Source organism: Planococcus citri, chromosome 5 (genome assembly GCF_950023065.1).
Source record: "Planococcus citri chromosome 5, ihPlaCitr1.1, whole genome shotgun sequence".
NCBI classification, from domain to species: Eukaryota; Metazoa; Arthropoda; class Insecta; order Hemiptera; family Pseudococcidae; genus Planococcus; species Planococcus citri.
This window is the reverse complement of record NC_088681.1, coordinates 17,082,223-17,108,374: the sequence shown is the minus strand read 5'-3', so window position 1 is coordinate 17,108,374 and position 26,152 is coordinate 17,082,223. Positions and strand designations below refer to the sequence as shown.

The following is a 26,152-nucleotide window of genomic DNA, read 5'->3' as shown; positions in this document are numbered from 1 at the left end:
GTTGTAAGTAACAGCAAAAAGGTACACGACAAGGTCTGGGCACACATGATGGATTTGACAAGGAGCTTTTGCTCGTATGCCAAGCATGGAGAGAGAGGTAGACTCAACAGGAGAGCCATATAGCATCAGCTTCAGTGATCAACAGAATGTTCATGTACATAATAGAGGAGTTACATATACAACTCAGAAAGGCAATAGAGGGCTCTACTACATCCATAGGAGGTGAGAAGAACATGAAGATAATAAACCTGTTACATTTTCATCTCTCAATCAATTACTATCTACAATGATGTTATGTATTTTAGGCATCTGATGCTTTAAATTCTGTTGAATTGCCATTTCTTCAAAAATCTTGAGTGTACACACTTGAAGATGATCCAACAGAAAATATCGATGCCAAAAAAGAAAATGAAATATAGAAAAATGTTCCAAAAAAATATCCGGATGTGATGATGAGAATACTGAAGATGTTACTGAATGGATTCTTGCAGACGATGAACTAAATAGGAATGAGAATGAGTTGCACACTGGGGAGTTGTGTCAACTCTAGGTAGTACATATACAACAACCGATATAGTGAGGTGCTAAGTTAGATGAATTTCTGCCATGATCAGAGAGTGAATTTCGAATGGTTCTTCCCTGTCAAACGCCACAGTTATATGCCAGCAGATCAAAGTTTCAACAAGTGTGAGAAATTCATCAAAAAACGCCTGTCAAATTTACTTGCCCGAAAAGAAAATGAGTATGATAACACTTTGCTATCTTGTGGCACTCTGTTTAAATCTAGTTGGGATTGTCAACTCGAGATCATTCAATCGTTGCGACCTCTATTCCATAAATTTGTATTGTTTTTCAATACCAAAAAACATCAATTATGTAAAATTTTAAATCCAAGAATTGGTGATGGCTCATCTGAGTCTTTATAATAATTCATTATTGGAATTTCTGAAGTAGAAAAGGTTGGGTTAAGTTACAAAAAAATACAAAACATTGTACTCTGCATCTCTGAAAGTATAATTTTAAATAAATAAATGAATAAATTTTCATTTTATTGAAAAAATCCTGTGTCTTTCTAAATGAATGTTCCCTCCCACTTCGGGCTATCCGCCACCCACCACCCGGAAAAATTAATTAATCAATCAGGATAATCAGTTACGCCTCCCCCTCATAACCTGTAATGAGTAATAAAAAATAAACTGTTTTGTTCCGTCTCACCAGCACTCAACGCAGCCCTTCTTGACACAGCTGAAGATGGTTGAGAGCAGAATGATATATAAGTATATTGTATGTACACATACATCTGCCTCAAACCCATAGTATGATCAAGTGCCGATTCACAGACAATAAAAAGTTGCAGCACATCGGTATGTTTTTTCAACACTTAGAAATAAATCTTCTCGATATGCCGAGATATGGTTTGTGTTACATAAATATATGCCAGGAATGCTCATTATGAGACTCTTGTCACCGTGATGATGTCAGCGCGATGGCTGTTAGATGCGGTTGCATCGACGCAGTTTCCCCGTGATATCTGCCTGGAACTTGACCGCACGCGCAGCAAAGTGCAAACTATATTCGCGATCATGAGTACTATGATCAAGTACAAGCAGAAATTTATATTTGTAAAAAAAGTTATTGTATTTTGTGTATATGGACAAATGTAGACGACCATCTACGACCATCTACTCCTAAGAATTGATAAAGATCCACTTTGGGGAGAAAATTTAGCGAAGTCGGAACGTTATACATATGCCGATAGATTCATAAAGGGGGGGCTGACCCATGGAATGTGAAATTGGTTAGTAATCCAGAGCACTGCTTGAAAAAGCTTCGTGAAGAAAAGTTTAAAGACACGATGATGAAAACTGAACGAAGAGCTTATTTGAGACAAAGAAAAACCAAAAGAAAGCGCCTTATGCGCAGAACTATTAGATATCAAAGAACAGGAGTAGTCGAAGATTCAGATTATGAAAGTTTGGAGGATAGTATTAGTAGTGAAAGCGACCATGATTTACCGCCGCCTCCGCCTCCAGCGGGGACTCCTCCTCCGTTAGTAAGATAATCCGAAGAGAACGAAGAGTATTTATTGAAATTGTTTTGTTTTGGAAAATGTAAATATGTTGACTGTTTATTGAATCGTTAATTTTGTTTTGAATATGTTTTTTTTTGTGAATCTATTGTTGAATATGACTGAATGTATATATGTTGAATTTATTGTTTTTGTGATTTACTATATTTGTTTGTGAATATTTTTTGAAAATCCGAAGGTACCGATGGTTTGAAATTTAAATAAAGATCTCGTGAACTTGTAGGGAGGGAGTGTTAGCGTAGGGCTACTCGTCCTCTCGATACACTTGCGGTATACCCGCTATGTACACCTTCGGGTGGTATTCTCGTGACATCGGGTACCAACGGATAGTAGCGCTGATGCGCACCTCGACTTATGTTTTGTTTGTTGAATGTATAAGACGTATATTGTTTTGCTCTCAACGTTTGATGTATTGTAAATGTGTTTATGTGTTTTTAGGATTCTGACAGGTTAAAGAAAACGATACTAGAGCTCGTTAGTTGATTCTGTTTTGATGCTTTTGAAAGTTGAAATACGTTAGAAACAGATCAACTAACTTTTGATATACTTTTGAAATATGTAGATGTGTGTTTATGCGTTCTTTTTCTACTTTTTATACAATTTGGAGTTTATTTGATTTATAATGAATAATGGTGTAATGTGAAACGTTATATCTCGATTACAATGATTTGAAGAACTGACTTAATTTTTATTTGAATTATCGTGAAGGTGGTTCGTGAATATTTCCCATTCGTCATGTTTCCTGATATGGCTGCCTAAAAGCCAGAGCACTGAGGTGCAGGTGAAGATGTGGTGAGAAGTAAAGAACCCCCTTATTTAGGTTAGACATGTAATCATTAAATTACCTTTGAATTACCTAAATGTAAATGATATAGTCTAATTAGTGACTCTTAATTCTTTTCCTTTATCTCGATATGATTCCATTATGAATCGTGATAGGTAGTTACCTACCTTCTAAATTAATGATATATCTCGATTGAGAGATCCTTCTTGAACCCCATTTGGAACTACACAAAATATAATGAATCATACTGTGTATGTATCTTCGAAATAAATTTATTCACGAGCTATGCTCGTAACTTCTTGGCTATTGGTACAAAATCATTTTATTTAATATGTGAAGAAGATTCTTTTATTTTGAATGGAAACTGATTATCTGGTTAGTTATGTGGTTACTAGTAGGTTTTTAATGTCCTATACATCGAGCCTATTTCTCATGTCTCATTCCTTTCAAATACCTATCTTCTTTCCTATTTGTAATTTCCACTCTTTTGAAACCTATATCTCTTGTCCCAAAAAATTAATCATTTTTATTCCAACCTAGTTACCACATAAACTAATATGGCGCCCAACGTGGGGCTCAAGGGAGGTTTCCTTGAGTGAAAAAAAAAAAACCCTCAAAATTCTATTTTTATTTTGTGTTCCAAAAAAAAACATGCGATCATGGGTATAGCCAAAATAGGTATATCAGATTTCATCACCTATCTTTCCTTTTAGTTGTCTCAACGTAATGTAACGTAAAGTAAACTCTTTTACGTATTTATCTAGTAAAAATAGACAACTGTAGAATAAAGTAATATGGTGCTTAAAATCTGATCAATTAACGTAATGAGAATAGGCATGAAAATTCTCGATTAAAAGTATACCATCTTCTCGCACCATCAAGCTAGGAAAAGATAAAACCATTTCAAGGTTAAAAAACGAATGTACTTTTTGTTCATGTGTTAACGTACAATTCGTAATAGTACAAGTACATCGATATCATGCCATATTATTTCAACCTTGATTTATTACTCGAATAAAAATGTATGTTTTAGCTTGAATTTTCCGTCTCTTACGTTTCTACATATACCTGCTATTGTATATGATGTTTTCTTTCCAACCTTAGATAAATGTACTAGTTACTTCGTTGTGTGCATACTGAATCGATCGAATCTATTTTATAATTATCATACTCGTTATTATAAAATTATTGAAAAAAAAAAAAAAAAAAAAAAAAAAAAAATTAGGTTTAAGTAGTTTAGAGTTTACCCACCAGATCACGCTCTAGTAGTTAACGTTATTTAATCGTATTTTCCGCATAATTTCATTCTGCCATCTTGTTATGTTGTTATCTGTTCGTTACAATTCTAAATTCTAATTAACGTTAATTATTGTAATAATTTTTACTTTTTGGATTCCGCGATTGATTTTTATGATCGCGTGTGAAGTGCAATTATCCTGTACACTGAGTTCCAGAGCTATATTTATTGTCATTCCCTTCGGATTCGTTCGAGTGTTTTGTAATGGCTGAAGAACGCCCTGTTATGGTAAAGATTTTTTATCTGGTGGAGTAAGAATTTATTTTATGTGTGAATTTTCGAAACTTATTTATCATAGACGCTAAATTGAATAATAATTACATTATTCTGGCGCTCAACGGGAGTTTCGATTTCATTCCTATGATAAATTCTTTTCGGGAATCTAGATAGTTAGATTATGTAAATAAATGTATCCCCTTTCCCCTCCTCTACTTTCTCACCACTAATCGACACCGGTACCTCGTTGCGTATTCATCATTCGAATTCATCTTTATCGACGTATGCGAAAATCGATCTCCTCTTCGAAGAAATCATCTCCAGTGTCTACTTCGATTCCATCATCTTCGGACCAATCATCTTCGACGGTTGATCCAATTAAAGTATCTCGAGTTCCGACTTCAACTGCTACAGTTCGGAAGTCAATTAATTCCAGTAAAAAGTCACCAACAATTACTGGTCCAGTTACATGATCAAAGAAACAACCTTTGATCGTTCCTCCACCGACGGTACCTAGAGCAAATAAACGTAAAGTGGTTCCAGATAAGCTTAAGGTACTGGTAACTGAAGTAACTATAGATCCCAAGATCCTAGTTAAATATCCGCCACCAAGTTATAAACCATCATTGAAGCCGAGTTTGAAATATTCCAGTTTCGATTCTAAAACAAATTCGAGTTCGATCTTCGAAATAAATTTATTCACGAGCTATGCTCGTAACTTCTTGGCTATTGGTACAAAATCATTTTATTTAATATGTGAAGAAGATTCTTTTATTTTGAATGGAAACTGATTATCTGGTTAGTTATGTGGTTACTAGTAGGTTTTTAATGTCCTATACATCGAGCCTATTTCTCATGTCTCATTCCTTTCAAATACCTATCTTCTTTCCTATTTGTAATTTCCACTCTTTTGAAACCTATATCTCTTGTCCCAAAAAATTAATCATTTTTATTCCAACCTAGTTACCACAATGAGTAACTTGTTATATTTTGTTGTTATGTTTAGATTCGTCAATTCATGATTTTTTTCATTTTATTCTGCAAATCAATTGCAAATTGTTTTTTGTTTTTTTTTTTTTTGAAACACCTCTTTTCACCTTTTACTACTTATTTTTTGAACAATTTTTTTCAAATTAAAATTTTTGAAAAATTGGGCTTTTGCCGTCTTTTTTTATTTCAATTTCAAATGGGCTGGGTTTTTTCTTTGATCAATTATTTTTAATAAAAAATTTGAGCTTGAATTTTTACAGTCTTTTTTCATTTTTAGTTTCTAATGTGCTTTCTCTTTGGCCATGCAATTCAAAGCCGTGGGCTTTTGCCATCTTTTTTTTTGCTTCTGTTTTCTTTTTCTTTTTTTTTTCTTTTCTAAAAAAGTCAACTTCTCAGATGCAATTTTTAAAAAAAATTGGGTTTTTGCCTTCTTTTTTTCGTGTTAATTTCAAATGGGCTGGTTTTTTTTTCAGATAGATTAATTTCTACAAAAAAAAATCATCAGGCTTAGACTTCTGCCATCTTTTTTCATTTTCAATTTTTAACGTGCTTTCCCTTTATTGGGCCATGTACTTATGTAATTTAAAACTGTGGGCTTTTGCCATCTTTTTTTGGCTTTTCTTCTTTTTGGTAAAAAAAAATAAATTGACATTTCAGATGAAAATTTTTGGACCATGTAATTTTAAACTGTGGGCTTTTGCCATCTTAATTTTTTTGCTTTTGTTTTCTTTTTTCTTTTATAGTTTTTTTTGTAAAAAACCAACTTCTCAGATGAAAATTCAAAAATCAATTGGGCTTCTGCTGCCGCCTTTTCTTTATTTCAATTTGAAATGGGCTGATTTTTTCTCAGATCAAATAATTTTTACAAAAAAAATTGGGCTTGGACTTTTGCAGTTTCTTTTTATCTTTAGTTTTCAACGTACTGTTAAGAGCATCCCTTAAAAAGTGTGAATGAGTGACATGTATGTAGAATGAGCAGACTCAGCTAAATATGACGACGTTCCCAAGAGTTTCAAGTAAATTAATACCTATGAATACGATTTACTCACACAAAAACTTGATTTCTGGTACGAGGCATGTTCGAATGATCTTCCAGTATAATAAATGTAGGTACATATACTTAGCAATATGCAATGTCGAGAGTAAAAGTGGAGCACACTCATGTGGCTGAATACTAAACAGTAAAACCTGGTTTTCTTTCAGGTTGTCAACACACTGAATTATTAACGACACCAGTAATTGTTGCATGCGAGTAGCTAAGCACACAATTACACATACAAGTCAGCCACATTTGGAGAATCTGACAACTATCTGAATACGTCGGTGTGAGCGTAGCTCGAGACTCGACGTACTTGTACCAAGTTGAAGAAGATTACCTCAAACAACGAAGCCTTACGTATCCTTATCTCAAGAAAATGAGCGAGAATTCGGTATTCATAATCATACTAATAATGGAGAAACACTGGAACGCCATCATATTTGCCTTCAGCATTCGGTCATCAGAGGACCGAAAAATCTTCACTAAGATTATATCATTCATCAAAAGAGAAAAAAATCATATCAACTCACATTTTCGGAATGCTCTTTCACAGTACAAATATTTTCAAACCACAAACATCCAGCAAACTGGTTCAGAACACTAGATTTTTTTTTGAATTACTGTGAGATCAATCAATCAGAACTTGAAAAACAACATGATATAATTTTTTGAAAATTATTGCCCATAAATTAAGAATCAATGATAATATTATGTACATAGAAACAAAAACCCAATTTTATGACGAAAATGACCTTGAGAAAAACGAGAAAACACGTTAAAATTACCTAAAATCGTGAACAATCTTAAGATCAGATCACGGATTTGCAAATTTTTACTCAACTATGAGTATAATCAGAGCATTCTATGTCCGTGGGAGCACACGGGGCAAAATGAAATTTCGAAAATATCAAAACATTGGCATAAAGACACAAAAAATGAAAGAGATTAAAAACAAATGAAAAAAATGACAGCCGAAATTTTGGTACAAAAATCGTAATAAGAACTGAAAAAAAATGAAAAAAACAACTTTGGATCCAGACTAAAATAATACCTACATAACATTTGGCTGACTTTGCGACATGATTTTTTTCAAGTATTTTTTTGACTATCTCAAAGTCGATCAAAATAATTCAGAAAATTAAAAAAGGATATTTGCTGACTTTTTAGTAATTTAAAAAAAAAAAAAAAAAAAAATGTGGGATTTAAATTAATCAAAGAAGTGTCTCATATCGTTGCTGTTAGAATAAAAAAAAGGAGCCATTAAGCCAGATTTTGACAAAATTTCCAGAAACGATGGCTCAAAGATGTAAAAACACGAATAGTAACTGTAAAATTTTTGCTGCATATTGGATAAAAATTGACCTGGAGCTTACAATGTTCTTGAAACAATATGTTTCTCCTACTGTCGCGAAATTTTATTCTATTCAGACAGTTTTCGATCAATTTATCGTAATTATCATTTTTGTGTTTGCAAAATTTTTGCAACTTTTTATTGTTTAAATTTTTTAAATAAGTAGGTATAAGATTAGTAATTAAACATTGAAAAATAATCCACACCATGAGCTGGACCACCCCGCTGAAATTAGCAGGGGAACATTCCTCAGCCCATTCTCTTCTATGGGGCTCTAACGAAAATTCGTTTCGACTGCGACGACTCGTTTACAAATTCTATTATTGGTTTTTTACATTCAATTGTATTTTTAGTTATATTTTAAATCACTTAGATTAGATCTCAAAGTTTGAAATTTTATGCTTCAACATCCGATCACTCGATAAATTATGCTGTTTTTAAGAAGTACGTACACAAGCAAGAAACTTTGAACATGAGTTACTTCAGTTGAACCTTTCGAATGATGTTATTACAGGTAAAATAACTCAAAACAGAATGATAGAAACAACATGCTGAAAATCCCAGGTATGAAATCTATCACATAGATTACTCAAAACCAATCCATTATCAACTAATGCAATTCAGGACTAGCTGTAAAACCGATCGTAGGTTATTTTACAAGATCTCTATGATCTCATATTGTAAACCAAAACCATCAAACTTATTGGGGGGGGGGGAATATATTGACTCGTAAAATACAGATTAACTTCCCTAAAACAACTAGGTAATACTTAAAAATAATAATGAGACATTCATCTACTTTAGTGGCAGTAGGATTATATTTTTTATTTCGGTTTAGTAGGTTTGTTAATTTAAATATTTTATTTTATTTATCTATATTAACATTATTATTTTTTGGTTACAATTAATATCTACTTCATTAAAACGGACTATGACACGAAGATCAAATTATCCACAGGACTGCAGTGAGAACGAGTGAAATTAGGTCTTTATCTCAACATCTAGAGAGTGCCATAGTAATGAAATCAAACTTTCACCTGGATTTGACCACATCAAAGTTATTTAATAGTGTCGGTGGTGAAGCCGATGACCTACGAAAACCTGCTGCTGAATATGGATCCACCGGCGCCGTATCACAAAACCTTAATTTCGACGCGGACAAGTTATTATCCTCAGAGATGCAGTACGGTCGAGCAAGACGCCCTAAAGGAGATATTCGAAAGCAAGAAAAAAGAACTCTATATGTTTCCCATTTTACTCACGCCGGAGATCGATCTATCGAATAATGATACTGGAAAAGAAGTGGTACGATTTTACAATGAATTCTCTGCCCTCAATACGTGCTTTCGCGACGTTAGCGACGATGACGAGCCGGTAAATGATGGGCTAATCGTACACGACTCTGAAGAAGAGGTCTTTATCGGCGATGACGAAGAATTCTTCGTAGGAGACGACGCAGAAAGCGAGAACGAAATTGCCTATGGTGTTGCTAATGGAGTAATTAGTACCGGAAGTAAACGAAGGTAACCTATTTCACGTATGGGATGATAGTGTGTTTGATCACTTTCATCCAAATCCAATGTTGTGTTTAAGTGCGACTTTTTTGAATTTTCAACCCTTTGGGGCGGCGCTGGGGGCCGTGGATGGGGTCCGATCGAAAATCTAGTCATTTCTTCGACACCTAAACAGACTTTAATCGACTGAAATTCTAGCTTTTTAGTAAATTTGTCGAATCGTGCTTTTTTGGCAAGATATCGTTTTCTATCATGTTGCAAAAAACTCGTATTTTTTACCAAAAATTAGACTAATTCACAAATTAATCTGTAATTTTACAGACCGAAAAAAAATGTAACTGAAGAGGACACAACGCCGGAGCAGAATGAGAAGATTGAGAAAGAAATGCAGGACCATTCCATTGGGGTGTACGTGGATCTCACGGAGTTTGAAACCCTGCTCTCAGACAAGCTAGAAGAGGTAAGTGCACGATTTTTGTAATTTTTCATTGTTCAATTAATTAACCATTTCGCGTAACGTGTATTTTTGCAGGTTGACGATACTCGATTAGGACTCCTAGGTTCGTTAATAGGAACGGAAATTATTTCTTCTGTTGTAGGGGAAGATTACAAGGCCTGGCTGTCGGATAATGTAAGTATGATCATACGTATGTACAACCGTCGAATTTTCTCTGTACCGTACAGGGTGCAAATTTTGAAAAATTCAATGACTCGCTAAAATCAGCTGTTTCAAAGAAGTACAATGTTGTATATACAAGGAAGAAACTTTGAACATGAGTTACTTCAGTTGAAGATTTCGAATGATGTTATGTATTATTGGTAAAATAACTCAAAACAGAATATGATACATAGAAAGAACATGGCGAAAATCACAGGTATGAAATCTATCACATAGATTACTCAAAACCAATCCATTATCAACTAATGCAATTCAGGACTAGCTATAAAACCGATCATAGGTTATTTTACAAGATCTCAATGATCTCATATTATAAACCAAAACCATCAAACTTATTGGTGGGGGGGGGGGTATATATTGACTCGTGAAATACAGATTAACTTCTCTAAAACAACTAGATAATGCTTAAAAATAATAATGAGACATTCATCTACTTTAGTGGCAGTAGAATTATATTTTCATAACGAAAAAACTTAAAATCGAACAAAAATGTTCGAACGAATTTGATTTAATAAAAACTAATTCAACTCCCAATTGAGCACATAATCTGACATGCCCCCAGTTAAAATGTAGTTGAAGTAGTTGGTCTAAATTAGAGTTCAGTACATGAACCTTATCATCTGCAGTCCATGCTGAAAAATACAGGATTCAAATAACGAATTGTATCTTTTTCTACCTTGTTTATTGTGATCTGGTTGTGTGATCTTGCTGGTGTGGTTACTTGTTTACATTACGAGATATTACGATGATTTTTAATTAACACCGCCTGGAACTTGGTATGGGTACTTCATTTATGTACTTATACCACTGGACTTTAGCTAACTTTATTTTTTTTAAATTGAACTCATTACTTTGTAAAAAATTGTATGGATGGATTTTATTTAAAAAAATAAGAATCCATAGGAGCATCTTGTATGCTGAAATTGCATGATCGAGTGGTTAGATTTGTGTGCTGTCTAGCGTTTCTCAGACCAATTGGGACAAATTTATAAAAGTCTTGAGTAATGAAGAACTAAAAATGATCTCTTAATATCTCAAAAGGAGATTGATTGTATTTCAATCCAGGGCTACTAACAAAACCGAGATTATTCTCTTGTGCGGCCACTTTATTCTCAACATGTGCGCCTGTTACAATTTTAAAATAACTCCAAAACCCAGAAAGGCGCAATTTTAGAAGATTTTGATTGACTTTCTATTTTTAATTTTCCGTTTTATTTTTATTATTTTTCATTTGTGTTTTATACAGTATTATGTTTTCCATTATCAATTGAATTTAATTGTTAGTTTCAACTTCTTCATTTCAAATTTTATCACACAGCACCACCAAAAAATCCGGTTGAAATCATATTGAAAAATTAATATGGAAACATTCATTAGGAATTCCATTTTAAACAATTTACTATAGAATGTAATTCAAATGTAAAGGCTTTTTTTGGTTGAAATTCTTTTTTAAAAAATGATTTCCAAGTATGTTTCAGCGAAACTGAGTTTATACCCATGGTGACCACTGTACAAATATAAGTATCAAACATCACAGAAATTACAAAAATGTAAATGGAAAAACACGAGTACTTTAGTTGTAATATTTCACCACAAAAAATTTAGAACAAATACACTAACTGTAAAAACGAATATCGATGAGCTACTCGTATGTCCGAATTTAAATCATGGCGCCTGAAATGGTATGAAAAAAACACTCAAATGATATTTCTGTATCACGTGATAGAAAGCAATAATCTGAGTAGCACCCCCACCACTAGACGGTGGTGCACTCAGCACCAGCAGTGGTGCGTTATCAGTAATTATACGAGCTTGATTATCAGTACATAGTGTGCAAATTAAGCGCGTATTTAGTTAATAATGGTACATATTTTGGAGTGCTGTTAAAAAATAATTGAGTAACCAAAAGAAAAGACAGAATTTTGTTTATTTATTCGTCTGAAGAAAAGTACAACGTAATGGCAGATCAAAAACGACAAACCAAACAAGATCAGCGAATAAGTTGTGGTCCGTACAAGGATTGGGCATATAATGTAAATGCTCCTATTCCAATGAGTACATTAGGACGTAAAATATCATTATCCAGTAAGTACTTCAAGTCGTTTATGCTATTCTACAAACTTACAAGGGATACGTATTCACATTAAACGTATCTACTTACATTTATATGAATCGTTCATTCAAAATAATTCACTTCTTACAAATCATGCTTATTGAAAAGATGCATGTTATTTTTTATTGGTACGTTATTTTGTTTATCAGTCAGTTAGTCACGTATGTAATTTACGTTGTTTGTACTGTCTTTAGGGAGTGAAGAAATCCTCATTGCATCAAAATGTTTCAGCAAATGATGGGATTGGAATTACTAATGAACATTTGATTACCTCCAGTATTAAATTTTGATGGAATTTTCATCAAATTTGGAAATTTTATTATATTTTGTGTTTTTATGAATTTTATAAAATCTTAAACCTAAGCCGGAAAGGAAGGAGCTTCCAAAAGAGAGACCTAAGCCCCAATGGATTGAGAAAAACAAGACGAATCCCACGCCTCAGCGAAATGAAGATATTTAGGCAGACTCCATATTCGGTATTGGTGTGAAACTTTGTGCTGAGAGACCGCGTGAGCATTTCTAACCCAACCTTTCTCGAATGCCTCACACTGGTGAGTCACATTTTATGTATCATGATTAGGCCTATTATTTGAAGATTTTTACGTCGAGATCGAAACATCACAAATTTATGCAGGAGTACGTCTTCACGTACTTGTAAATGGTCGCCAGCGCCGCCCATTTAACACGTCCAAACGCAAATTCGAATACATCCTATGATTTTGAAACTTTTACAACCTCGTAAATAAAATTACTAATCAGGTAAAATACTAAAATTAAGCAAAATCAATGACAACTGAGCTACATCGCTCGCTGATCAAAGTTTTTCTACGCCAGCAAAATGCTAGCTTCTTGCTATGGTGCCGGAATACGAGACACTTTTTGCAAAAATTGCTAGCAAATCAGTCGCGATATAGTCGCATGTACGTAGCAGAATGCAGAGCAAAGTGCCAACAAAATGCTACCTTTTTGCTAGCTTTGTGCCAGCTACGTGCTAGCTATTTGCGCGCAATTCTGCTACTCTAATGCGACCTAATCGCAACTGATTTGCTAGCATTTTTTGTAAAAAAGTGTCTCAAATTCCGGCACCATTTACGCTAGCGCAAAATTTGCTAGCATTTGGTTTGTATTAGTGCGTTATTTTCTACAATTATTATTCTTTTTTTTCACGAATAAATCGATCTCTAATTTAAATTTTAACATTATTAATTTAATGATATTTTATTAAGTGTTCATATTTCCATGTGCTGAACGAACATGCGTATTGATTTTAAAATAATTGTACTCTTGTCATTTGTAATTTTAAATATTTGGTTTACCTTATTTATCTCATGTTTTGTTTTTCTAATTATCTAATTTGTAGAATGTTCAGCATCTTTTTTCAAGACTGTTCAAAACATATTTTATTACGCGTTTTTAATATTTTTTTTTTTTGGTAATTTAATTTGAATCAAGACGAGCTGACCAACGTGGATATATGTATACCTATCGCCTACCTGAGTAATTTGTATTAGTGCGTTATTTCTAGTCTTGTAGCTCGTGTATTTTTATTCATTATATAACTGAAACCATCTGTCAAGACAATGCCACCACTAGATCTTCCCCCCCGAATAAAATAAAACAAAAATAAGAGTATCAGGTGTCTGTTTTTATTTCACGAAGATACTTATTTTCACTTTTTTTTTATGGGTAACTATCCAGCATTTACCAGGCATTGTTAACCTGAACACCTGTTGATTATGCAGCAAAAATGTTCAATTCAAATTTTATGACACAAATATAGATTTTTTATGAAGACCTGAATTAATTTTTTACAATTTTTTTTCTTCTTAAAAAAACCTACACCTGTTCCAGTGACCCTGTAACCTTTCCATAGAAGCAAAAAAAAATTGAGCCTGAGGCATGGTTATTGACTTATTGATGATTAATTTATGGAAGATTGATTGATTTTATGGTGATCAAGTTTTTTTAAAAAAAGAGGTATATTCGTAAATTTTTGAAGAGGTTTTTTAAAAAATGTGTTGCATTAGAAAATTCCTGTTGTGGTGTGTTCGAAAATGTTTTCGGAGATGCAGATTCGAGTAAGTATTAATAGCCATAATAAATATTACCTACATTCAGAAATGCGTGTGTACGAAATGTGGATGAAGATTGTGTAAGTTTAGTTGAAAGAAGTACTACTTAACATTAAATTATTTTAAATTTTAATTTGTATTTATTGCTTTCAGTAAACATTTCAGTCTCAGGTAATTCAAAACTTATGAAGAAAAATTTATAATATCCCAAATAAAGGTTACTTTGAATGAGATACTTGGAGGTGAGATTAGCAGGCTTTACAACTTGATTGGTTCCCATGAAAAACTCGATTTCCATTACTCGGACAAAAAAACATTGTGCGAACCGTTTACTGTGTGTACCGTTTACTGTGTGTACCAACCACAGACCACCGTCTGGTATGAGCATATCTGACTTCCCGGAATAGCCTGGCCGCTTCAGTCTTCACGCTTCAGACGGTTGTCTGTCACACTGTCAGCTCTCCATTTTTATTTTTTCGAGTATACACAAAGCCAAAAAACTTCGGTAAGATGATGTTCTAATGTATTATGTGTCTTTTTTTTTCCAGTATAATAATAAATTCTTCTTCGTTTCCTTTGTCTTTGTCTTCATCGGATTCGAGTTGACTCCTGGTCGCGGTTACGTCTTCTTTGGTTTTTAATCACGTGTCGTCGTCCACTGTAGATTATTATTCCAAATCATGCGGTAAGTGTTGTTCAAAGAATAAATATGTGAGATGTTTAACCCATTAGGTACCTACATGTATTGTTTCTACAATATATTATATTCATAATTTCTACTAGGTTACGGTCGCATTCAAAAGATGATGAAAATGTTGAACCAAAACCATCGCCGTTAGATGCGATTCAGTTGGACAATAACTTTAAAGTAAGCAAAGATCGAAAAATGCACTTGAGCAGGAGAAATTTTGGCAGATGGTATATTTTTATGAGCTTTTTCCACCTAGCTTTATTCGGTTCAACAATTTTTCTGTCAATTGGGAAACCTCCCTTGTTAGCAAAACATGCTCAGAGAAATACATATAACATTTACTAAGAAATCTACTAATTATGAAAGCATAGGTTAAAGTGCATGCGTATTCGCAGCAGAAACTCATCATCAGAGTGTCTACTAAAATCAAAAAAGCGAATTTCTCGCCTTTTTCTTGTTTTTTTCTTGCTTCCAAAAATGAAATTTCTTACCCCTCTTCATATTTACGCATAGATATCTTCGCTAACCACTCTAACCCCCCCCCCCCCACCCTGACAAAATTTCTCAAAAATTTATTCTTCAAAGCAGAGAAGTGAATTAATTTCTCAAATGAAAAAATAGTAATAAAAAAACGTAATAAAAACAAACGTTGAGGCAAGTCTACTGAAGTGAATTCAATTCTATGATGATAACAGTAACAAAATGAAAAGTTAACTCGAATGCGGATCGAAGTCGTGTTATTTGGAGGAGGGGGAATATGATGTAATTTTTTCAACAAAAAATTGTTATTTTTCCGACAAAAATCAAAATTTTAACGTGCTGAATACCAGTGACAATGTGACATATACATACAATTACAGGATCAAACCATGAAAGAGCTTAGGCATACTTTTATTTGTGATTGAGGGGAGAGCAAAATCAGAATTTTAGACACGAAAAATCGACATTTTAGGTTGTTTTCAGAAAACCCTTCACAACGAATGATCATTTTATTGAAATGAAGTTAAAATTACTGCTCGAGCGAAGCGAGAGCGAAAATTTGTTGAAAAAATTGTTGTGAAAAACGAAAGAACGACCATTTTGTATGCTGTATTTTACATTTTCATCGGAGCACAATATCAACAATTTTGAAAAGTTAGTCGTTCTGTTCAGAGAATGAAAAATTTGCACTTTTCAAATGGTTTGAGTATTACCTGGAAATCAAAAATTTCCTATTTAATTTTTGAATTCTTAAAATTTTTGAAAACTGTATCTTGAATGGCCCGAGCGAAGCGAGGGCAAAATTTTTGGAAAATTTTCAATTCAAAAAGTAGAACAACATCAATTTTAACAAAATGAAAACTTGAAATTTTGCTGGGATAACTTCAATTTTTCAGAGATTTTTGATGTGAATTCTTGGACATTTTCTTGCTTTTCGAAGGAATTTCTATACTATTTTCTAACTTTCTTGCCACCCAAGTGAATTTCTCGCCTTTTTCTAACTTTCTTGCCTTTTTCTTGCCGGTAGACACTCTGATCATAGTGGAAGACGCGAAACGCGTGCAGAAATGTATGCATTCCTGCAGCAAAACGCATGCGTAAATTTATCTAAAAAACGTCAGCGGAAAACCACGCAGAAACGCCTGTCATACGCAGGGCAGAAACGCCATGCGTGTACGACGCGTTAGTCCAGATTTCTGCATGCTGCGGTGGATCTGCTGGTGTTCCGCCACATAACCGCGTGCATTTGCGCATGCAGGACTGTTTTTCAATTGCTGCTCGGGTAAGTACATAGAATTTACATTCTCTACTTCCACACTTTTTTCAAAAGAGGGTCTCTAAATCCGATTTCAAATAAATAATAATAATTATAATATTAATTCAAATGTGATAAAAAATGTATTTTTTTCAACGGTTTGTTGCATATTTTAAAGTTGGTTATAAACCACTTATGTGGTGCGCAGCTTCCAGTAACTAGATCAATATATGCCAGCTAAAAGGGGAATGGTGATGGAAAAGGTAATAATTCGAGACTTTTTCTTTTCTTCTAAAATACTTAAAAGAAGAAAATAATGACTGTGTCAAATCAGTATCGAATAAAACGATTTTCAAATGCAGTTTATGGAGCAGAACATATTTTCCATCTAATTGGATCAGTAAGATTATTGCCAGAAAATATGAAAAACATAATTTTTCCTGTAACTCAACAAAACGATTTCTTTGCCCGCGAAATATACCATGATTAAATAATTATTTTACTAATGATTCTCCCCAGTCTCTTACCGAGACCGCCTTGCGACAGCAAGAAGCCGCTGATATGGACACATACGCCACAGAAGATGAATCCCACGCACCCCTAGTCCCTCCAACGAATGCGGACAGAGCCCCTGTCGAAGCTGCTCCGAAACTCAACGAGCGCTTCGCCCGTCTCGTCCCAGCCCCCATTCCAGAAAACGAGTCCCCGGCCATGCAACGATTTAGGAGAGAGAAGTTAGGTGGAAGGCGAGTATTAGATCAAAGAGACCTCCACCAGTACATCACTGTTGACAATATCCCGAATACTGAGGAATAGAGAAATTAAAAATCTTGAATATTTAGCTTATAAAAATAAATGTGACACAGGAGACTATCAGTACTAATTATGTACTAAAACAAAGAAGTACTGGATGTCCAAAGAGGATGATGAAATGGGCTACATGGTGACAAACTCTCATCGTCCAATTTCTGGCCTACTTGACGCTGCGATTTTTAAAGAATTGGTGTGAAACTTTGTGCTGAGAGACCGCGTGAGCATTTCTCACCCAACCTTTCTCGAATGCCTCACACGCTGGTGAGTCACATTTTATGTATCATTATTATTATTATCTAGTTCAATTTTTTTTATTACTATAAATTAGTGCTTTTCAAACTTCAATGAGTTTATGACTTTTAAGAGTACCTACATATTTATACTTATGTATGTACATATGTGTAGTTATCTATTCAGATAGGTAATTGAGAACTAAATTAACGTTAATCTAAATGGTTTTTTACTTTTTTTTCATTTTTATAAATGGTTTTTTACTTTTTCAGAGTTATTTGTTAATTGTTCCAATTATTCGTTAATCATACCAATTTATTGCAATAAACAACTTGATTTCTTGTTTTTCTTTTGAATTTTTAAAAAATCAAAAAAACGTATGTATTGATGCGCGAAGTGTCATATGACACCAAATATTTCATCCCCTAAAATGAAAATTTAACCCCTTGATTTTTTTAGTATTTTTCCCTCAAAAGTACACCTCAGACAATGTCAAAAAAAAATGTTTTTAATGAAAAAGAAAATGTTGCTCATCTAAGGGTTAATTTAATTCAAAGCAACGACTTCAAGATCATCAGAGGTCTTTTTTTTCGTGTCACTATACAATTCTTCAAAATACCTATTTTGTTTCGATAACGTATTCATGGGATATTTTATGTTATGTGACTTTTTTATTTTTTTGTTTTTTTATACCATAGGTACTTTCATGTGTGATAAGACCAGTTTTTCGATGAATAATCAGCGGCCCAGCAACAACACCACGCTACTCGTCACGGTGGTGAGCTGAATAATCATGTTTGTACGCTGGCGCATCTTCGAGACCAAGGAGAGACCCAAACGGCATAAAATGTCGTTTTGCTCAGGCTGATCGCGTCTCTCCCTTGAGGGTTTCATCATGGCGGTTGTACGGAAGCCCCAAGAAACCGTGAAATGGTAAAGAATATCTCCGACCAGTTCGGAAAATGAAAACAGTTAATCATATAAAAAAAAAATATTAAAGAAGATGTAAATGAAAGTAAAATGAATGTTTCATTCGATTTTTTTTTCAATAGGTGTTGGCTTTCTTCTCCTGTGAATTTCAATTCAGTGATTTTCATGTTTATTAATTTAGGAAAACAGCTGACCAGGTAGTTTAGTAATGAATTTTTTATTTTTATGGTAATTGATAATTTAATTTGTTTGGGTTATGTTATCGTTTAACACAGTTGAAACGATATTTTTTAGTACCAATTACACACGAGATTCACAGCACATTTTACAATTAAATGAAAAACATAATATTTTAAAATGTAGTCGAAAACATTCTGTGTGAAAATGTGTTGAAAAAAAATCAAGTCGAATGATTTCTTTTTTTTTTTTGAGAATTCGAAAACAAAACACAAGACGTCTTCAATCATTAAAACAAAGTTTGAAATTTTGAAAAATTATTCAAAATTTTGTAATTTCTCAATCCTTTTAAAAACTGATGAATACGTATTGATTTTCTAATTTGGAATTTGCTTGAACAGAATTCAAATATGTATGAAAATATTAAAAAAAAATAAGGTAAGTACTTTTAGCCGATCCTGCAACATTAAACAACAAGGAAACATCCAAACTACCGGATGCTGGTAAGTGTAAAAATATGACTATACCTTACTGTGCACCAACAATTATTTTTCATGTTCAATTCTGACTGGTTAATATAAATCACAGAGAAACGTTAAAAGCATTCGATTGGTTGAAAAATAACGTGGATCGGTGGGAGGACGTCGTCTCAAATTGGCAAACAATCTATTTCTAAAGAGATCAAATCATCTCAATTTACGAATATTTCTGAACGTACGAAGGCCTTACACTCTAAACTCGAGGTTTTGAACTGGTGAGTGGTTGTATTAACGTGTAGAAGGGATAATTCATTCGCAAAAATCCATCAAGTGCACATTTTTATAATATTTTAAAATACAAAATTTAGAACCAAAGTACAAAAGTTATATTTTTGTTTTTTAAATACGAATGGCAACTCACAAAAACTTACACCTCGATGCCGATTAAGGAGAATTTTCGAAACGAACGTTTGAAATGACGCGAAATTTACGCAGCTTCCGTGCTCACTTTCACGGGTAGACTTTCACAACGTTTTTTCGTATCGGGGTTTTCTTTATGCTTGAACTAATATTTAAAAAAAAATCAAAAATATTCAAGAAAAAAAATTAACAAAGTAATTACAATTGTAGGTACCTAATGGAGTGAAAATACTCACAAATAATCGAATTATCGTGACATTTAGAGGCGGTTCGACTTTCATACATGCTCCGTCGTTTTTAAATACCCCGCAATAATTCGGAGCAGTGAATAACGTACATAATTTTCTTTTAGCGAAAAATTCGAATCCGTTTTTAACTACCTGTAAAACGACGAGAAATAGACAGTTTAAATGAACAGATATTATTGGTATAAGCTGGCATTAAAAAGTGATCACCGTAATGTACGAGTATGAATAAATATTACAGAGATATTTTAAAAATAATCACTAATTTACTGACTTGGTGAGCTCGAACGATGCATGCTAAGTTATGTTTTTTTGTGAATTTTGTAACAACATCAGCGCCGAAAGTGAATGAAATTCCTCTGTCGATATTCGGATTCCAGCCGTCTTCGTCCTGAGTACAAGAGAAAACAAAATCGATTAATAATTTCCAGACACACGATAATGTAATAGTCCGGCATATGACAATAGGAGTAATTGCACCCCCCCCCCCAACCGATCCTCCGGGACAACTTTTTTCTTAAAGGGGACATCCTAAGGAACATTTTAAAGCAAAGTTGCCAAAAAAAAAGTTGGCCTTACTTACAAAATGGCCGCCATTTTGATTGACAGGTCAGCCGAAATCGCAGATTTTGCGTTTTAACGTAGGACTTGCACGAACTTTTTCATACTTTACAAAGGTAGATCGAAAGATCATGCAAACATTCATAACCTGTCAAAATTTCAAGTGCTAAAGTGCGTTTTTCGATTTTTGGTGAATTTTTGAAAATCGAATTTAGGCCAAAAATGAGGGAAAAAAATCAAAATTTTACCAAATTGACTTGGTAAGCTAAAATTTGGGATATACCCTATTTTCGACATGCCAAATCGATTGGAAACGGTTTCAACCCGTTTTGAGCAGTTCTGGAGCCTCCAGCAAATTTTTGAAACTCGAAATTATCACAAAATTCCATAAAATTGGAGTTGTAAAGCTAAAATTTATTCTAAAAACTAATATCAATACGCTACGAAGTACTGCAGATGAATTTCAAGTCGTTTTGGAGCCTCCAGCAACTTTTTGAAAGGTTGTATGACGTTTTTTTGGAAAATTGAAATTTCCTAAAAGTAGCTGGAAGCTTCAAAACCATTTGAAACCACCATATAGTCTGCGAAGTAAATTTCAGCTTGCCAACTCCACTTGATAAATTAATGTTGCGGGAAATTTCAAGTTTAAAAAATCTACTGGAGGCTCCAGTAATTTTCAAAAAAGTCGCTGGAGGCGCTAAAATGACTTGAACCCACCTGTAGTCGTCTTCAGAGGGTGTTAAAATTGGAGTGTAGAGTAAATTTCAGCTTTCCATCTCAATTTCATGAAATTTTGTGAAAATTTAAAGTTTCAAAAATCTGCTAGAGGCTCCAGCAATTTTCAAAAAAAGTCGCTGGAGGCCCTAAAATGACTTGACCCCACTTGAAGTCGTCTTCAGAGTGTGTTAAAATTGGAGTGTAGAGTAAATTTCAGCTTTCCATCGCCATTTGATGAAATTTTGTGAAAATTTGAAGTTTCAAAAATCTGCTGGAGATTTCAGGAATTTTCGAAAAGTCGCTGGAGGCTCCAAAACGACTTGAAATTCATCTGCAGTACTTCGTAGCGTATTGATATTAGTTTTTAGAATAAATTTTAGCTTTACAACTCCAATTTTATGGAATTTTGTGATAATATCGAGTTTTAAAAATTTGCTGGAGGCTCCAGAACTGCTCAAAACGGGTTGAAACCGTTTCCAATCGATTTGGCATGTCGAAAATAAGGTATATCCCAAATTTTAGCTCACCAAGTCAATTTGGTAAAATTTTGATTTTTTTCCCTCATTTTTGACCTAAATTCGATTTTCAAAAATTCACCAAAAATCGAAAAACGCACTTTAGCACTTGAAATTTTGACAGGTTATGAATGTTTGCATGATCTTTCGATCTACCTTTGTAAAGTTTGAAAAAGTTCGTGCAAGTCCTATGTTACAACGCAAAATCTGCGATTTCGGCTGACCTGTCAATCAAAATGGCCGCCATTTTGTAAGTAAGGCCAACTTTTTTTTTGGCAACTTTGCTTTAAAATGTTCCTTAGGATGTCCCCTTTAAGAAAAAAGTTGTCCCGGAGGATCGGCGGGGGGGGGGGGGGGTGCAATCACTCCTATTGTCATATGCCGGACTATAATGTTTACCTACTTATTTAGAAATAAAATACCAACTTTATCGGGATCGGCCCAGAGTAAATCGGTGAGTAAACCTTTCGGGGGAATATCGGAGGGTCGTTTGATTTTTGTAATATCCTCGAAGGTGTGTAAATCTGGACTTATTCCGCCGTGCATGCAAAGGATTTTTTGATCGGCTACGGTCGCAGCCACCGGCAACATGTTGAAAAGTTTCATGAAATATTGCCATAAATCCGCTCCTTTGAACCGAACTTGGCCTAAAGAAAATGGATTGAAAATATGTTTCGAGATATAAATCGAAAACATCACCGATTGGAGTACGAGTAGGTACTTACATTCGGCGTAGAATCCGTAAGCCCTGGTCGAGCTGGCACATTCGTGATTACCCCTCAGCATAATTACTTGTTTCGGGTATTTAATTTTGTAGGCTAATATAAGGCTTATGCATTCCAACGAGTATTCGCCTCTGTCAACGTAATCGCCCAGAAACAGAAAGTTCATCGAAGGAGGCGTTTTAATGCAGTCTAATACGAGAAGCAAATCTCTAAACTGACCGTGTATATCGCCTGACAAATTAGCAGTAATTAGTTTACCTATGTCGATTACCTATGTACACCTCGTAGTCCGAATACTAACCGACTATCATTACGGGAGCGGGTAATTCTGCCAGAGTGGGTTCATTCGATACGATTTCTCTGACTTTTTCGCATAACCAAATTATTTCGTTAGCTTTTAAAACGCATTTCGCGTCGAAATTCGTCGGAGCTTTGCATTCGATATTCTGCAGATCTGTTTTTTCAAAAAAACAAGACGTTAAAATTCATTTTTTGTACTCGTACTTTGAAAATTCAACGATGAAAAAAAATATACCTATACGTGAAGCGTTGAAACAAAACAAACGTCACCTACCTTTATAAAAAGAGAAGTTTTTCCTATCTAATAATTTGGCGATGACTACATCCGGAGTATTTCCCGATCCCCCGCCACCAGCAGGTGCGCCAGGCGCTGCAGCTTTCACTCCTTTACTCATCGTACTGAATAATTACCACGAAACGAATTTAAAACTAGATTTAAAATTTTGACTATGAAGGACGCTTGTTGAAAAACTGAAAGTTGACAAAATACAGTCCGATGAAAACTTGGATTTTTAACTCCGCGCTCGAGATACTTCGTAGCCAGCTATTTCTGATATGGTTGTTATCGAGCAGCCCGATGTTTTCGAGATAGTTCATTTTTTTTTTTTAGGGTTCCCCCACCAAGGGGAACCCTATTAAAATCGCTTTCAATAATTCAGCCCTCCACGTTATTTAGAAAGGTATCTTATGTGTTGCGTAATACGCTATATATAAGACTCCTTTGTATCTGCCAAGTCACTTTCTTCAACTCTAAATAGTAAACATTGCTAAACTCTTTCTACTTTGTTTTCATCAGCCAACAGTTTTTGATGTTCCTCCAATCAAAATCAAAGACAACGAATGATAATAAATAATAATATTATGATCAATGATCATCATTCTTCATTTATTGTGAATAAATATACCTAACGTTTGTCTGGAATTTCTATGTAATTCAAAATTAATATTTAAAAGTTCATGAATCTATCTAGTTTGCGAAGGGCAAGTGTAATTCAACAGAAACGAAGTGATCGGTGTCATGATCGGTAGAATCGTTGATAACGAAACAATCGCATTTAGCCGACGTTGAAGAAGCTACGAGTAATGTATTGACTAAGCAGTAAGGAAAACGAACAAAATAATATGGTTGTTTTTGATTTGTAGTTCTAGCAGTCTGTGTTAAAGTTAAGGTACTTATTAAAGCTCTGTCCTCTTTGCTACGAGTAACTCGAGCAGAAATTTGACTTTATGTATCTCGTTTATTTCAGCAGAATCGTTGACAAGAAAGAGATCGAATTTAGCGAATGGGTTAATTTAGCTGGTAAAAAGCTACGAGTAACATACTGACTTACTGACTACCGGAAACGAATAAATGTTTATTGATATCCATTAACTTGAAGATTTGATCCATACATTTCACCTTCATTTTTTTCAAATCTGGTTTGTTTAATGTGAATCTTATAGGTATATTAATTAGATGGTTGCTTTTGATTTGTAGTTCTAGCAGTCTGTGTTTAGATAAATATGATAGCTTTGTTCTTTTTGCTACTTAGAGTAACTAACTCGGAGCAGAAATGTGACTTTATGTAGGTATTTCATTTATTTCAGCACAATAATTGCTGATTGGAACAAATCTTCAAACTATTGGATATTAATAAACTTTTATTCTTTTCCGATGATCGGTACGTTACTCGTAGCTTTTTCAGCACCAGCTAAATTAACCCATTCGCTACAAATCAAAAGCAACGATATTTTGTTCGTTTTCCTTGGTCAATAATATGTTACTCTTGACTTTTTCAGCGTCGACTAACTAAATGCGCTTTCTTCATTAATCATTACAACGATTCTATACCGATCACTTCGTTTCATTTTCAAAATTTCTTCGCTATCAACGATTCTATATACCGATCACTTCGTTGACTTCGTTTCATTTTCAAAATTATTTCAACATCGAAATACCTAATAAATTTGTGAAAAATGCCTACCAGTTTACGGGGAACCCGTTGCCAGGTCACCTGTGACCTAGCTTGTTTTTTTATTCAGAACCGAGTTTTTATTTCGCTCAAAAGGATTTTTAAAACTTTGAATTAGTTGATCGATCGATACAGAGGGGTGCGTTCACTTTTGCTATTGAATTTGGGTATACTCGATTTCAAATTGAAAAATTAGGTAAGTATACACAAACACTTGGCCAATCACAAAAAAAAAAAGTAACTTTAGTTGTTGGTAAACAAAAAAGCTCGAAAAGGTAACCAAAAAGTGCTAAAACATTTGAATGCAGAAAACTGAAAAGAAATCATTAAAAAATCAGAACTTTTGGTTTTTACTTTTACTACAGTTTTACTCTGAAATGGCTATGGTAAGATCGAAGCTAAACCAGTTGAAATCGATCCAAGATCAGAGCGCAACAGTAAAATTCCGACAGGATGAAATTCTTCGACTTGAAAAGTCATTAAAAGAAAAAAAATCATTTTTTTATACAATATGTTCGTTATTATTTTCAAGGGTGTAGTTTAGTAGGTAAATAAGTAGGTAAAATATGACGAATTCTGTTTTCCAAATTACACAAAAACGGACGAATGGATCTGCCTCATTTTTGGATATGTTGTTTAGAAAGGTTAATCTCGGCGTGTACAGAGCTGTTTTTTTAAAATTTGCTTTAGAATAAAAATAAATTGGATTTAAACATACGTAATTTAGGGTCATTTTCATGCGAGCATTATTCATTTATGAGACAATATTTCAAAAAACCGAGCCTGTACTCGCCGAGATATAACCTTTCTAAACAACATGTCCAAAAATTGAACAGTATTTGATCATTTTTGAGCGTGAAAAATGGAAAATACGAACACTATTTGTATGGATTTAAGTCATCGAAAAGTCGCCATGAAAGTAAACAAATTTGCGTTTGTTTACATATTTTAGTTGAAGCATTTTCAATAAAGAGAGCGTTTGTGCAGTTTTTGCAATTTTTGCATTTTGAGAGGTATTTTTCGTTCTTTCATCATAAACCCTTCTGGCCACATTCATTTTAACTCAAAATCAAAAACAATTTCGTAACGTTATCAATTGTCACTTCGAAGTAAAAACAAATCGCATTTATTCTTGATATAATTAATAATTTTCATCAAAGTATTCCAAAATAAATTTCACGCCGTTTCAACAAGCAATAAACCATGTACCTTACCTACTACCTGCTTGCTTACATTATCGACTTTCATTTATTCAGATTCAACGTAAGGATGAGAACGAATTGTGCTGACATAGGCGATTATATTTTTTAGAACACTACCTAGTACCTACCTATCTCAATTTCATATGTCTCAGTATCTGATGAAGTTCTCTTGTCGTGTGTACGTATTTGATTTCTATTTTACAAGTTAGACATATTTCAAAGTTTTAAAAATGAGTTCGAAACGGAAACTTGTTGTGGTGTCGGTAGAGCAAAAAGTATTGGCGATTAATCTGGTCGAAAAAGGTGAAATCCGAA

At 33.9% G+C, this 26,152-nt stretch overlaps 2 protein-coding genes across 7 annotated transcripts; one reads left to right on the top strand and one right to left on the bottom strand.

Moving 5' to 3' along the window:
* Positions 1-1,829: 1,829 nt before the first annotated feature.
* On the top strand, positions 1,830-19,765 carry LOC135848811 (uncharacterized). Of its 6 annotated transcripts, none has more exons than XM_065368839.1 (9): positions 2,148-4,398; positions 6,580-9,289; positions 9,602-9,740; positions 9,813-9,840; positions 9,965-17,644; positions 18,313-18,547; positions 18,667-18,741; positions 19,123-19,224; positions 19,310-19,765. In XM_065368839.1, the coding sequence occupies exons 2-5, from the start codon at positions 8,853-8,855 to the stop codon at positions 9,976-9,978; spliced, it is 618 nt and encodes a 205-aa protein (XP_065224911.1). In that variant the 5' UTR covers positions 2,148-4,398; positions 6,580-8,852; the 3' UTR covers positions 9,979-17,644; positions 18,313-18,547; positions 18,667-18,741; positions 19,123-19,224; positions 19,310-19,765. The 6 variants fall into 6 exon arrangements, 5 of the variants coding, with proteins under 5 accessions (XP_065224911.1, XP_065224910.1, XP_065224908.1 ...); XM_065368836.1 differs by having other exon boundaries at positions 2,172-4,398; positions 9,813-12,044; positions 12,267-17,644; XM_065368835.1 differs by having other exon boundaries at positions 2,172-4,398; positions 9,813-14,829; positions 14,928-17,644.
* Positions 19,631-23,479, bottom strand: LOC135848810 (serine/threonine-protein phosphatase alpha-3 isoform-like). Its single transcript, XM_065368833.1, has 7 exons — positions 22,958-23,479; positions 22,685-22,837; positions 22,384-22,614; positions 22,085-22,305; positions 20,140-20,256; positions 19,857-20,000; positions 19,631-19,765 (listed from the first exon to the last, which is right to left on the bottom strand). Exons 1-7 carry the CDS (start codon positions 23,076-23,078, stop codon positions 19,688-19,690), a joined length of 1,065 nt encoding a protein of 354 aa, XP_065224905.1. The 5' UTR covers positions 23,079-23,479; the 3' UTR covers positions 19,631-19,687.
* Between the last annotated feature and the right edge of the window lie 2,673 nt (positions 23,480-26,152).